This window comes from Octodon degus, unplaced genomic scaffold, assembly GCF_000260255.1.
Source record: "Octodon degus isolate 3935 unplaced genomic scaffold, OctDeg1.0 scaffold00220, whole genome shotgun sequence".
In the NCBI taxonomy this organism is placed as follows: Eukaryota; Metazoa; Chordata; class Mammalia; order Rodentia; family Octodontidae; genus Octodon; species Octodon degus.
In genome coordinates, this window is record NW_004524796.1 from 1869613 (window position 1) to 1884294 (window position 14682).

At 41.1% G+C, this 14682-nt stretch overlaps 1 protein-coding gene across 1 annotated transcript in view; it reads right to left on the minus strand.

Annotated features, from left to right (window-relative positions):
- Cubn (cubilin) overlaps positions 1 to 14682 on the minus strand; it is a 301005-nt gene that overhangs the window by 140023 nt on the left and 146300 nt on the right. Inside the window, exons 30-31 of the mRNA XM_023705447.1 lie at positions 10506 to 10680; positions 8821 to 8990 (exon numbers count right to left, since the gene is read on the minus strand). Coding sequence (XP_023561215.1) covers positions 8821 to 8990; positions 10506 to 10680 — 345 coding nt within the window. The remainder of the gene's footprint in view (positions 1 to 8820; positions 8991 to 10505; positions 10681 to 14682) is intronic.

The window sequence follows — 14682 nt, forward strand, 5'->3', positions numbered from 1 at the left end:
AAAAAAGCATGAAGGGCCAGCCAGATAGCTCAGTGGACTAATTGCCTGCTTAGGCAAGTGCAGGGATTGGGGCTTGATACCCAGCACCACATGCCATGCTGGCCCCACCCACGGGCGCACTGAGCCAGCCACTGAGACCAGGTGTGTTGGCACACACCTGTAATCCCAGTGCTAGGGAGGCTGAAAACAGGAGAATCACTGTGAGTCAAGGCTGGATAGTGAGTCCCTGTACCATATATATTTTTTAAAAAGCATGGAAATTTGCTAAGATGCTATATTAAAGAATGCATAAAAATATTTAACACACATTTTAAGATTCTAAAAAGTATTTTAGAATAAAATAAGATGAGTTGTTTATGAATTAATGGTGAATATTAACAAAGAATTGAAGATTTTGGATTTAGTATTGTATAACTTAAGATTCACAATTTTAAGAAGATAACTATAGACCTTTAACATGGTATCAACAGTCATAGTCATAGAAGTAATAGTAGCATTATTAGTAAGAGAAATATTAAGAGTTGCAACTAATATTGTCTCTATCAGTCACCAGTTAGTAATTTAAATACATTTTTAAAAGTTAATTCTTCCAGCTCCATTCTGTTATTGGGAAAACTGAGCCTCAGAAGACATAGTGTCTTGTGCTGTCACACTTAGTTGCAGAGTAGCACAACTCCCGCCTTTGTGATAGCTGATGAATCATCATTAAACCAAAAGAAAAGGTAGCATCAAGTTTTATTCACTCAGGGTGTTGCGAGACCACAGCACTATGAAGCTAAGTGAGCTCTCCTTAGTCAACTCTCAGAAAGACAGTCATCACCCCCTAGAAATAGCAAGAATGTCCCCCACCGCTTCCCAGAACTACAGTAAGGCATCGTAAGCGGAATTTTAGAAAGCCTTATATTGGGCTCTGGTAGATTGCAGTGTGGTTGGCATCTGTCATGCATTCCATTCCACTGAACATGCATGGGATTCCCAGCATGGCTAATTTAGCAGGACATGGAACAAAGAGAACTGTGTCTAGGGCAATAAATAACCCCAAATTTTAAATCCCTGAGTTCTAAACTTGATTCTTGTTTTGAATTCAGATATAAATCTATGCCTTTCCCATTTCTGGTCTAAGTGCAATTCTCTGGCTTGGCATGGCTTCTTTTCTTATCTTGACCATGGCCATATTTGACTTTCAGCCTGGTTCTCACCTTTTACTTCACTTCTACAGCTATCTAGCATTGTTTTCTGCTTTGAGTTACCTTAAAGCTGTCAACCTAAAAAAAAAATATGGGGAAGCATATGATATTTTGGGTAAAAAAAAATAATTCCCATTAAGGGGCAAAATCAGTTTTGAAATTATAGAATTCACATGTTGGGTAGGATACTATCACCGGTAATGTAATTCACATTTTCAAGTTTGGATTGCTTTAAGACAGAGGAAATACTAAATGACAGAGAGGGGAATCCCTCAGGAAATTATACAAGCTGTTAAAATCATAAATGTAAGGAAGAAAGGAAATGAAAATATTACTCATTATAGCAGCTTTTCTCAGGAGTTGTAGGGAGGAAGCATCGGTTTCCTCAGTCAGTGATATTTTCCAAGGTATGCTGCTCTGAGACTAAATGCCAAGTTAAACTCACACCTGCACCACTTCTCTATCACTCCTTCCTATTGTCCTGTAGCTTTACAGAGGAATATGAAGTCCGACAATTTGTAGTTGCTGCAGTCAGACCCTGAAAGATTTATGAAATGTTGATATGAGAAGAAATCTAAGATGCACTTCTTACTTCCTCAAATAAACAACCATTTCAGGAGATTTTTAGCTGCAGTGTAAACCAAATCCCACGTCCACAAACTGAGATCTGAGGGCTCAATCTATCTCTTTCCTTATTCTGGGTGTGTAACTTTGGGAATAGACGTTAGTGATTCGTTGGGTAGTGGAATTCAAAATGGCCAAGCAGCTTATCAAAAGCAGGTCAACAAAACAAACAGCTTCAAGTAGCAAATGAAACTAAAATGTCTATGGTGGAGAGAAAAGAGGAATGGAAAAAACTGAAAGAGACAAAGACACAGACAGACAAGGACACAGAGATATTTCTGACGTGGGTTCATTTCTAACACAGTAAATATTTAAAGAACTGTTTCCTTTGTTTTTCTGAAGTTCAGAGTTCTATTATTCCCTGTTTCTCTTTGCTCTGATCAGGAAATGATCAGTGTTTTAAAAGGAAACATACCATGAGAGGCTTCTTACAAAAATAAAATAAAATATAAAATAAAATAAAATAAAATAAAATAAAATAAAATAAAATAAGGATCCTGCATTGTGTGGCTGCCCTGTTTACCCTGCACTTTATTGCCAGATAATGTTCACAGACACTGCCCATTTGGAGTGGGAGCGAGGGGTCTGGGTTTTTTCAGTGCAAATCAGACACTTTGCTTTCTTTCTCTGAGGCAGAGGCAAAAAGCTTCAGACAGAAAGCAGTTCTGAGTCGTCTGCAGTTTTTATTTTGTACTGGGCTCTGTGAATCCTAGTGTATGTCAGGAGTGGCTGGATGTGGACTGTGGTCTATTGCTGTTATCTGCTCCTAACTGATTCTCAGAAGGCAGACATTCCATTGAGCTGAGCAAAGAGGATGCTGTTCAGTCTCCAGGGGCCAGCTGGTGCTGGCTTCTCCTCTTCCCCTCTCACACTGCAGTACAACCAGCCTTTCTCCAAGATCAATAAGAGCTTGCAGAGCTACAAGAACCCCAGGCTCAGGAGAGAGACTCTAATTAAACAATTAAACTGCCAGCTGGAGGTCACTTTACTACTCATATTTCATGAAAAGAAACACAATGGAGCCACTTTCCTGTGCTGACCACACAGCGCCATACCCAGCCAGTGGATCCCACTGTTGCACTACAAGAAGCACTCCCAACATGTCCTTGCAGAGAGCCTGAAGTTAATCAGCACGAGGCCCTGGAAAATGAGCAGAAAGTGCAAACACATTACCAGCTCTGCTGAAACCTGACTGCAAGTGGAGCTGGCTGATTAGCACCTCATGAGGCCATCACCAGAAGTTCCAAGAGAAGGGCAGTTTCTCTCCGATGTCATTATAGCAGCATGTGATTCTAAAACACACCTCTGTGATGTTGTATCTAAGTCCTCATGGGGCTCAAAATAGTGAGACTGCAGGTCAATAGCCATTCCAGGGAGTGAACTGATTATCGCACATTTGTCAGGGTGCCTCTGCAAGTTTTCATCTAAGCTCTGATTGTTGCAGGAGGAGAGATGATCAAAACTCATTCATTCACTTCTTGAGCCATGTACTTCCTAAGAATTCATGCGTCAAGTACATTAGCGCTTTTCTGTACAAAAACTCCTACTGTTGGCTATGTAAAAAGGAATTGAGACTGTATATTACTGTTGTATTTTAAATTTTTGTTTCCTCTACCTGCTGAATTTTCCCTTTACTTCCAAGAGCAATGGCTTACAGTTTCCTGTGGGTTTACCCTGCCTCCTCCTGGGACCAGCATGGACTAGAACTACTATAAGAACTCTCACCTGTATACACAAGAGAGTATAGAGTTTGATTCCTATCCCATGCCCTGTACATGTGTGTCCCAGAGAATGAGACTTGGTGGCGATATACATTTGACTTTGACTCTGAGAATGAATGCTCCTCCAGGCTCCACTGCCATCACCTGTCATTACTGTCCACTATATCTCTACCTTCTTTTCCTGTTACTTCTCCAGAACATAAACCTTAATTGGATGTTCTTCCCTAGTCTATCCCTTCTTGCTTTGCTTGTCCAGGAGCCCAATTTTATAAATAAGCAAACACTGATCCTTAGGCCATCCAGAGAGTGAATAGAGTTGCCACAACTAGAAACGAGGATTTGGCGAGGTCTGGCATATAACTGACACCAGAAACTCAATGAACGAATGGAACTGACTTGAAACAATGATATTTTGACTTGCTTAAGTCAAAAGTCTCTAACAGTTTTCCTTATATTGATAACTGAAGTTTGTATTCATTTGGAATAGAAGGTCAAAGTGGCTCCACAGTAATCCTGATATTATTTTCTCTTTTAATTTTCTGTGTCTGCTTTATTTTGCTATTCAGTTTCTTACATGTAGCCATAACTTATGCTTTATCAAAATACTCTTATTTTAGGAAGTATAAAATCATTATTTTAGTGCTGGCCTTGCTATTAATTTTCATCTACTCTTCATCCTGACCATTCTGAACTCTATTTCTCTTTGAATAAAGAAATAAAATTGAGAGACATTTTTCTCTCTTTTCTAACTTTAGCATTCCATATATTTATGAGTTGTTTATGACGGTCACCTACATGGCCCTTAAGTTAATATTTCTACTATAAGAAATAAACTATTACAAAAGTTTTAAAAAACATTGGCTGGCCCATCTAAGCACAATTTACCTCAGTATTGAAGGGTACACTTGAGGTCTATTAAAAACCCTATGAATAGAAACCTTATCCGACAGCACCACTGGCAGCTCATTATTTTTCTCTTTGCTAATGACTCTTTCTAAGCAGCAGGACCAAGGAATTAATTTGAATGTCCCCAAAATGAATGATTGGCTTTGTATGAACTTAAACTGCTGAGATTATTATGTAAGATATTGGACTTTTGGGTACATTTCACAGGCAGTGTCCATCTGGCCCTGAAGCTAGATGGCTGGTGTTTCAATGCCTGCCTTCATGATCCCCTGCACAACTGACTTTGCTGGGAGCCAAACTTCTAGCCTTGCCAGGGCATCACCCCACCTGACTGGAAACCACTGTGAGTGTCCTGTCCCCATGACTGAGTCCACTTGGCAGCTACAGATGGAAGATTGTGGATCTGTGTTGCATTTTACTTGTATACTTTTAAAGACATTTCTTTGTCATGTTGTAAATTTAATTGATCCTATAAGCAAATATGACTTAACTTATAGACAATTTCTGCACAAATAAATTGATAAATCAGAAAAAAAAGGCTAAGGCCACGTATTCCAATTTCTCATTTTGCAAATATGAAGTTTATGGGGCCAATCTGGCTCTTCTTTGGGTCTCTTTCCTGTTAACATGACTTTGTAATTATTCCTTCTACATGCTACACTCAGCTGCCCTTTTTCCATCAGTACCTTCTCCTCTTGACATAATCTCAGCCTCTCTGTTATTTTTTTGAAACGACTTTCCTGGATTTTGCTTTACTTCCTATGGGCCACTAATTTCTTGACGTCCGTAGAAAAGATCAGTAACTCTTGCCTCTCCTAAATCACCCTGATCTGTAGTCTTCCACCACTACCCACACCAAACCTTCCCCTTACAGATTAGTGAAGAATGAGTCCAATGGCTTTGTTTCAATCTGCATTCTAGCTGACCTCTGCTGGCCCTGACACCATGGGTCACTCTTCACCACAGCTTCACTTTGGGTCCTGCGTGACCATTCTCTCTACGGTTTTCGACTGACCTTCCCATTCTCCTTCTACTCTTCCTTCCTTTCCTCCTTCTGTCTCCCTCCTTCCCTCCCTCCATTCTTCCTTCCTTCCTCTGCATTACTGGGGACTAAGCCCACAACCTCACTCACGCTGGGCAAGCACTCTACCACTGAACTATGTCCCCAGGTTTTCATACTTTATTCTGAGACATGCTCTCATTAAATTGTCCAGGCTCATCTGAAACATGTAGCCCTCCTCCCTGAACCTCACAGCTAGATAGGCTTATAGGGATGCATCACCACACCCAGCTCACTGCCACATTTCTACTAGAGAGATTCTGTCACGTAAATGTCACCACTAGTGTGAAACCTTTTCTCTTTCTAGGCGTGAATGAACCATTCCTGCCATTTTCCCATGGCTATGATGACAGGGAACTGAATTCTCAGAGTGCTAAATGCTTGCTTCTCTACCATGACAACAGTCCCATTGAAGAGTTTGAGGCCCAGAGCCAAAGAGGAGCAGATGTTAGAGTAACTAAACACACACCTCCGCAAGCACTCAGCAGCAGCAGCTCATGATCATGGCTAGCACAAACCACAAACGCTCTATACTGACAGCAAGCAAGTCACCACATTGCCTTAAATATCCCAAAGACAAATATGTCATGGGTTCTCTTATTCTACTTAATAAAATGGAAGCTGAAAGTTTAACATTCTCTCAGGCACCACAGTTGTAAGTGCCTGGGTCCAGGCTCAGCCCCAGGTCCATTCCACCACAGAGTTAGATTGCTCAGCTGTGGGATCCCAGTGAATCTCACCTCTGGTGAGTTCCTTTTGTATATCCTGGCTTGAGGTATCTGCTTCTTGATGCCTCCTGCCTGCTGCCTGGGCTATTCTGACAACTTTATACAGGATTCCCTACCACTACAAATTGTTGGAGAAACAGTTCAACAACAATAACATTTTGTGTTTTGAACTCCTCCCAGCACCTGTCTATGTGTTTATTTTCCCCTTTCCATGCCTCTAACCATATCATATTTGAAGTCTCACTTCCCCTATCTGTTCCCTCCTGCTAAGTTTATCAAACCAAGCCCTAGGGGCCGCATGCTGAGATCTGGCTGCGGTGAACAGAAAACCTTGTGTACTTACACCCCATGGAGGTGGAAAACCCTTGTCTTGCCCACGAAAGGGAAACCAACACATCTATGATGGCGGTGCCTTTGACCTCGGTCTGGTCACAGGCTGTGTGTGTTGACTTCTGTGCATTACAGATTTTCCTAAAGAGAAGTCATTATGTAGATTATGGAGTTTCCCAAAGAGAAGAAGCTGTACTGCCCCCTCATCTGCAATCCACATCATGCACACTCGGGGAGGGAGCAAGTCGTCAGAGATGCCCCTGCACGCCCGGCTATGAGCAGCTTGCCTCTGGCTCATCATACCTTCTCATGAAGAGTCCTTCTTTTGCTTCAGTGTTTAGTTTACCTTTATTCTTCAAGGCATTTTCCAAGAGCAGAGAGTTCCTGGGTGATAGTTATTTGCTTTCTTCAAACAGAGACTTCTTCCATTGTCTTTTTTTGGTGGAAGTCAGTATTTGGCCTGCTATTTTCTTAAAGGTATATTTTCCCAACCACCCACTACCCTGGCTGATTTTACTATTTATAATATATCTTTAGTTTTTAAAAGGTATCTTTCTACTGATCCTGCTTAGCGTTTTGGTTAGTTTTTTATAAAATGATGTTTTCTTTCAGTTTTGGAAAAATCTTCAGCTTTTTAAGTATTGCTTTTGTTTCACTTAACTCTCTTTTCCTTGTAGGATTCTAATTAAATATATGTTAACCCTTTTCTATGTATTCCTTATGTGTCTTAATCTCTCCTCTAAATTTTTAGTCTGTGCGATTATCTCTGCTTTTTACCCTACAGACTTTTTTTTCCCTGTACTTAGGACACAGTCTATAGGGTCTACAGGTTCTCACTTTGTAGACCAGACTCATAGTGATTCTTCTGTTTTAGCCTCCCATCACTGGGATTACAGGCACAGGCCACCACACCCAGTCTCAATTGCTATCTCAGCACATCTCGGGCAGGGCCATCACAGCACGCCAGGGATCGAACCCCAGTCACTGTTCTCTGCCTAAGCAGGTGCTTTAGTCCACTGAGCTATCTGGCTGACCCTACCATACAGATTCTTCTAACTTATTTTTCAGGTCATTATTTATCTCTTCATTTCAGTCTAACCTCTCCCCTAGATAAAGAATTTATAACAACAAAAATAAAAACTTTTGGCTGAGGTCTTCATTTTAGTTATAGAATTTATCATTTTTTTAATTTTTCAATGGGTTTGTTTTCATATTTACAATATCTTTTTTTTATAACTTGTAACTTTTTGCTGAAATTTATCTCCATGACTTCATAATCATAGTTGCTTAGCAACTTGTGGTGGGTGAACTCAGTACCCTAGTGGTATACTAGGGGTTTGCTTCTAGTCACTTGACACTGGGGTGCAGGCTCAATGAGGGCTGTTACAAAAATTGATTTGGTCAAATATCAAATCAAGATATTTGGATCTCATGGAAAGCAGAACTCTGTGAGAACCCTCAGGAGCTTGATGATATTTGATCTAAATTACTTATGATAAATCTATTTTATTCTACTCCTCTGATCTCCTTTGTAGCCAGTTCTGACCAATGATATGGGAGAGGGGTTGTGGAAATTTTGCTTTTCTAATTAAGTCACATGCACACACAAATACACAAAGCAGCAATAGTCAACACTGTTATTTCTTCCTTTCTCCAGATGCAGACACACAAAGAATGTTCGGGAAGGAAAGAAAAGAAAAGAATAGAATGCAAGCAAACAGGCCAAATAGCTCAGTGGATTAAAGTGCCTGCAAGCAGGCTCAGGGGCCAGGGGTTCTATACCCAGGCTGCCATGCTGGCCCGGCCCCCGCCCCCGGGGCGCAGTGAGATGTGATTGAGATTGGGTGTGATGGTGTGTGCCTGTAATTCCAGCACTTGGGAGGCTGTAAACAGGCAAATCACTACGAGTCCAATCTAGTAGTGAGATCCTGAACACCCTATAGACCCTTCCCTAAAATACAGAAAAAAAATTTAAAAGAAAGAAATTATTTGTTGTCAATTTCCCAATGACTGAGTAACAAACACAGTGAAAGTCAATGAGGATAGAGCAGATAGAGCTGCTAAATAAAACTTGACACTGTATACCTCGTGCTCTGTTTTTTATAAAAAAATCTTTTTTTCTTTTATTTTAAGTGCTAGTGGTTGGCTTTTTCATAATTTGACAAGAAATTACTCATAGCAAATTAAATCACTAAATGTACTCATCTGACAAAGTTTTGACCCAAGTTTGACTGATGATCATGCTTGAAATTTTTATCACTTACCATAATACAAGAATCCGGAGGTTCCAGGTCAAAGTCAGTGACATTCAAGAGGATATGGTGATGTTTTTCAACTTGAATGATCCAAGAACATTCCGTATTACTTCTATAATGGTTGGGGTAATTTGGAGAGTGAATCTGTCCACTGGGAGTATGGAAGATCCCACCACAACCTGTAAGTGGGAAACCCAGTTCAACAATGAGAGGAATCATAACTGTAGGTCAACATATGACTTTTCTTGACTGTTAGTTTTATTTGGTCTTTGATGAACTTTTAAGTTTTGAAACACTAGTCACATTAATTCATTTATTCCAATAGAAATAAACAGATATGTACTGTATAATACTAGGCAAATGCATCAAATACTCTAAAGAAGAATGTCCAAAGTTATTTAAAATAATAATGAAAAATAAAAGAAAAACAAATCATGCTTTCACAAAGCCATGAACTGTCTCTTCCTTGCTTTCTAAAATAAAGCATAATGGAAAAATAATCATTCCTTCAAAGTATTTGCTAATTCAGTAATATTAGACTTAACAAATAATATAGTACAAATAGATATAGTACAATTACTTGTGTTGTTTTTAATTTCTATGGCATTATCAAATACCTGTTAATTCAAAATCTATCTTTATTAACATTATTGTTTGGGCTTATAATAATATAAACCATTAATAGAAACATGACAGCATTCTGTTCTAGTAATTAAGAATCATTCAGGGATAATCTAAGGACTGTATTGTAAATTCCTATGTAAATAACTTTAAGAGAGATTCCATGTCATGACTGTGTTACCTTGGAGTTAAAGAACTAGAACTATAAGGTGGGCTGGTATCACAATTCTGTGTTGACATTTCTAGCTCTGAGACTTAAGGCAAATCACTGCCTTCTGTAAGCCTCAGTTTCCCTATGTTTAAGTTGAGGATATAAAGTAGACTTCATTCATAGTACAATTATAAATTTAAATGGGATAACCTTTGAAAAGTAGTTAGAAAAGTAACTGGCATACAGTAAGCACTCTGGAAATATCACTATTATTCAATTTCATAAAATAAAGTATGAAAATACTTTGAAACATATAATGTGTAATTTAAAAATCTGCACATAGGCGATTTATTTAGACTATCTAAAACTCTAGACAGAATGTCACTACCCAACACAGTTATTCCTGGGGCTAGGGATATAACTCAGCAGCATAAGCATGTGCCTGGCAAGCACAAGGCCCTAAATTTAATTCCCGGTACCACAAAAACAAACAGACAAACAAACAACACAGTTATTCCTTGGAATTGACAAATTCAGTATTTACAGAGTTCCTATTTGCCAAGAATCTGAAGGTCTATACTGCAGCATGAAGGGACCTCTATTTACTGATACAAGAACCTGGACTGGGAAATGGGCCCAAGTTCCTGGGCCAGCAAATGCGAGTGGCCATCGTCCCCACTTCTGCTCTCAACGTGGACTTGTGTGCCTGTCTGTGTCTTTGTCTCTATGTGCATGGGGCAATGGAGAAAATTCAACTCTATGACATGTTTTAGGGCAGTGTAAATGCCAATGCAGTACTAGCCATTGTGAAGTTCCAAAGTTATCAGGGTCCGGATTCCAAACTTTCTCCAACCATGTCACACAGTTTCAGTGGGGGTCAGCTAGAGTACCATAGGGTGCCTGCCACCTTTTCTCCACTCACCTCCAGGGAGTGCTTCCCAGGAGGCATTGAAGCCTCTCCCATTGATGGAGAAGTCTGTTTTAAATCGGATTGTGAGCTCATTCCCTGTGCTGGAGACTTGCATGGGAGTCACAGATGACCTCTGGGCACAGAGCTGGGTTAGCCTAGGAGCGTGGAAATCAGGGCCTCCGTACACCTAAGATGATGGGAGAAGAAAAGAATGACTCATCACAGATGTATTGAAAATATTTCAGCCCTTCCCATGATTCTTTTTTAATCACCAACTCTTGGAATCTGTTATGATTAGACATGGAAAACAGCCTCCCTGGGTGGGGATGAACTGTAAACTTGAGCCGCCTTTTCAAAAGTACTCCCTCGACCTAGGAACACACACGTGGAATCGCCCCGTAAACCTCTGCTTGGTTCATCAGCCAAATCACAGAGGTTCACGGAATGGACTGCTGCAGGATCATTCCCTGTCCCCCGCCCCCACTTCTTCTTGCTGTGTCTCTCAGACTTTTTGCTTCTCTGGTAACATTGCCGATAATACAATACAAAGTCTGACTTCCTAGCCCTTACATATAGGTCCATGTGAAAGTAATTTTATTTATGAAAGCCACATTTACTGTTTTTCTGCTTAGAGTTTTAAGAATTTCCATTTACCTTTCTCTTTTAAGAGCAGAATATATTTATTGAGGAAAAGAAAGCTTCTGACTGAGAGAGAGACAGAAGGGGACCCAAGTATGTTGCCCCAAACTGAGTCTTTTATAAGATTACACAAGTACAAAGAAAGGTTTTCATCTTCAGAGGGAGGGAACACACAATCTCTAGAAGTGGGTTCTGTAGTATTCCAGCAAAGGGAGCCTTACAGAGCCTGCTTCCATGACTCACTTGATCAACAGATCCAGCTGCTGCTTAGAACCCTCTACTCTGCCCCCCAAACCAGACTGCTTCCCCTAGAGGGCTTTAGACCTCTCAGGCTCCCCCAAATCTGCCCCATTATCTGTTTGGGATCCAGCCATTCAGTGATGCATTACTGCAAGATTTCCCTTGAGCTCACCTCCAGGAGGCATTAAACACTGGCTCCTGAACCTGCCCCGGACCTTGCTTTGTGTGTGTGTGTGTGTGTGTGTGTGTGTGTGTGTGTGCGCGCGCTCACTGAACAGAAGTTATTAATCTTCCATCTCCAGCTCTTGTCAAAAACTGCATTTGTGGAAGACAGGCCACATTAGGTGACAGTTTTCAAGTATACTTTTATCTGAGACCTTTACAATCTCCCACCCCCATTTATAAGCACACAAATCTGCCCTCAGGGCCAAAGCCAGGGAAGCAGCTCTCAGAAAGGTCTGTGCTGGGTGCCCTTCAACCTCTCCTACAGCCACCCCCCATCCCTGGCCCACCCTCAGGTCCTCTGCTGACTGATAGGGAAATCACTCAAGAGTTCTCCCGGGAAGAAAGAGTGAGAACAAGAAGTCTACTTTGGGGGAGAGTGCATGATTTGAATCTATAATGATTTCTTTGTCTGATGAACTGCCCCCAGCCATGCGGGAAAGGCCAAAATGAATGAAAGTGCTGTTTCCCAGAGGGCTGAGCACAAGGGCTGTAATTGCAAAGGAATGAAACAGGCTGACTGCTTCGGGCTTATTTTCGTTAGCAGGAGTTGATGTTTGTGTGGGCCCCTCAGTGCTATCAAAACCAGGACTTCAGGAAGAGCCTCCTGTGACCCTTCACACGTACACACATACAAATGGAAGAAACAACATAGCTTCTTGTTGAGAGCTCCTTTCCCAGTTCCAGGACTCCTTGAGCCTGCTCCTAACATCAAGTGCTGCTCATCATCCAAGCCCAATCACCAGCACACATTTAGAAAGAACATTGAATTAAGCACCAAGTCCTAACAAAGAAAACCCACACGTCAGCAAAATGCCCTCTGTTTTTCCCTGCTCATGGGTCCCCTTGAGATCACAAACATAATGGAAATGAGTTGGCTGGGTCTGGAAGCCTTCAGAAGAATAAACCCTGCCACTTTGGACATTCTTTGCTCTCCCTGGCCCTGGGCTGAGCTCACAAATGACCATTACTGAGAGACTGGCCTGTGCTAACTGCCCTCAGCAAGCAGTTGTGCTGGCTTACTGCAAGCAGTGGACGGGATGCCAGCTCAGCTTCTGTCCACAGAGCTGCCTCAGAGATCATCATAAAATCAACCTGGCGTCTCCATGACCAAAACAATAGAATGGCGATTTGGCTTCCACACATCAAATCAATGGTTAAAGCATGTTCAAAAGCAGGAAAGATGGAAAGGCTTCAGGATGTGGTTCATTCCACTACGGCATATGACTCAACTTTGGGGGAAAAAGAATTGTTCTGATGAGCAGAGATTACAATGTATTTTTAGCCAGTGCTCAGGATGGAGAACATTTCAAAGCCATGGTTTTAATCTGTTTTGAACATTTCTTTCTGCTCTGTTAGCTCCATTTATTATTACGATCAAGTCAGCATTCCGGAGTTATGAGTAACCACATACATGGCTATTGCTTTATGCAACTGGCCACTTCCTAGGCAGTTGTTTTGGAGGGAAAAGATAGCTTCTGATTAATTTGGTGAGTCCCAGGAAGTCCTATCCCTGGTGACAGGAAGGTCCTACTTGGCTGTGATCAGTAGAGCAAGGAAGATGATTGTGAAGGCTGAGAAAGTTAGCCATGTTTCTAGGCCCCACCTCCACATGGGTAACAAAGTTTGAAACCTACTGGCAACATGTTACCAGTGATTAAGCAATGCAAAGATTATTTTATCATCATTAGCCCAAATGTATTATAATATGGCACTTTCATCTTAGTTGAGCATTTACAGAAAAGTGAAACAAGTTTACAAACAAAATTTCAAGGGGCTACTCCTTCTTCTAGCCTTAAGAAAAAAATTTTCCACAAATATTTTAGGAGCCACTAAATATTTTACTAAACTCTGATTTTAAAGGAACTTGGGAGCACACTGCAGAGTCAGCTTGTCCTAAGAAAAATAAACCTCAGGTTGACTGGCATCTTTCTCCAATATGCAAGTGAAGGACCCTCTCCCTTGAACGCTTTTCTCTGCCCAGAGTCCCTGCATTTGTCCCTCTGTTCTTGAGGCTGCTTGCAAGTAACAAGCCTTGCTTTGCTTTCACACATAGCAGATATGACAAAATCCAAAGCACAATGAACCCATTTACTCTGTGCCAAGTGGGCAACAAACATATGCACTTTGGAATATGAAAATGAAGGGTTTGGAACATTGCACATCACTGTGGACAATCTGCTGCCAACCCTTTTTAAGTGTAAAGGGGTTTTATGCACCAAGTCATGTCCTCATTAGCAAGAGAAATCACTGGAACAGTCCACATGTGAGTGTTAGTCCTATTGCAAACTGGGTGTGAATTTTGGGAGGTACTTTTTTCTCTCCTCCTAAAAACCATTCCTCCCCTAAGACTAGACTCATGCCAGCAGTAAGCAATATGTCTACAAAGACAAGAGTATAGGTTTCACCCACAGCCTTCTAGACTGCTTCTCTGATTTTATTTCCTGTAACACTGCCCCATATAGAGGGACTCCAACCACTAAATATAATTCCCTGTGACTCTGCATCTACTGCTCAAGGTGGTGGACTTTTTCACAGTAAGAAGTTATTTTCTAATCAAATAAAGATTTTAAAGAATGCCCTACACATTTTATCGTGTTGCACACTGTACACAACAAACCAGTGGTGTGACACTGGTTTACATGGAGCACAGAGTACTGACCAGGTCAGTCCTTATCTCTTCCATTCACCATCCATCAGGTCACAGAGAAGCCCTTTAATCTGAGCCTGGGTTTTGACAACCATGACAGGGGGACGAAATCTCCCTTTGACCTCATGGGATTACTCAACATGCAAAGGGGAAAGTGGTTGTAAATGTTCCTTTGTAAAGCACTGTAACTGTGCATGACTTCAGCATGTCAGCCAGAGACTTGGATGCTTTGGTCTAATGCACAAAAATATTGAATGTTTACAGATGCAGTAAACAAAGCAAAGCAAAAGCACCTCGCCTAAGGGAATTTTATTTTGCTGGATATGGAATGCTTGCTGCGATGTGCTATGCAGCCCCTGTAGCTAAGGCGGTAAGTTTTCTGTTTGTACTTAGAAGCCTTAAAGTAGACAGGGAGAGACCCAGTCCTAGCCCAGGTCC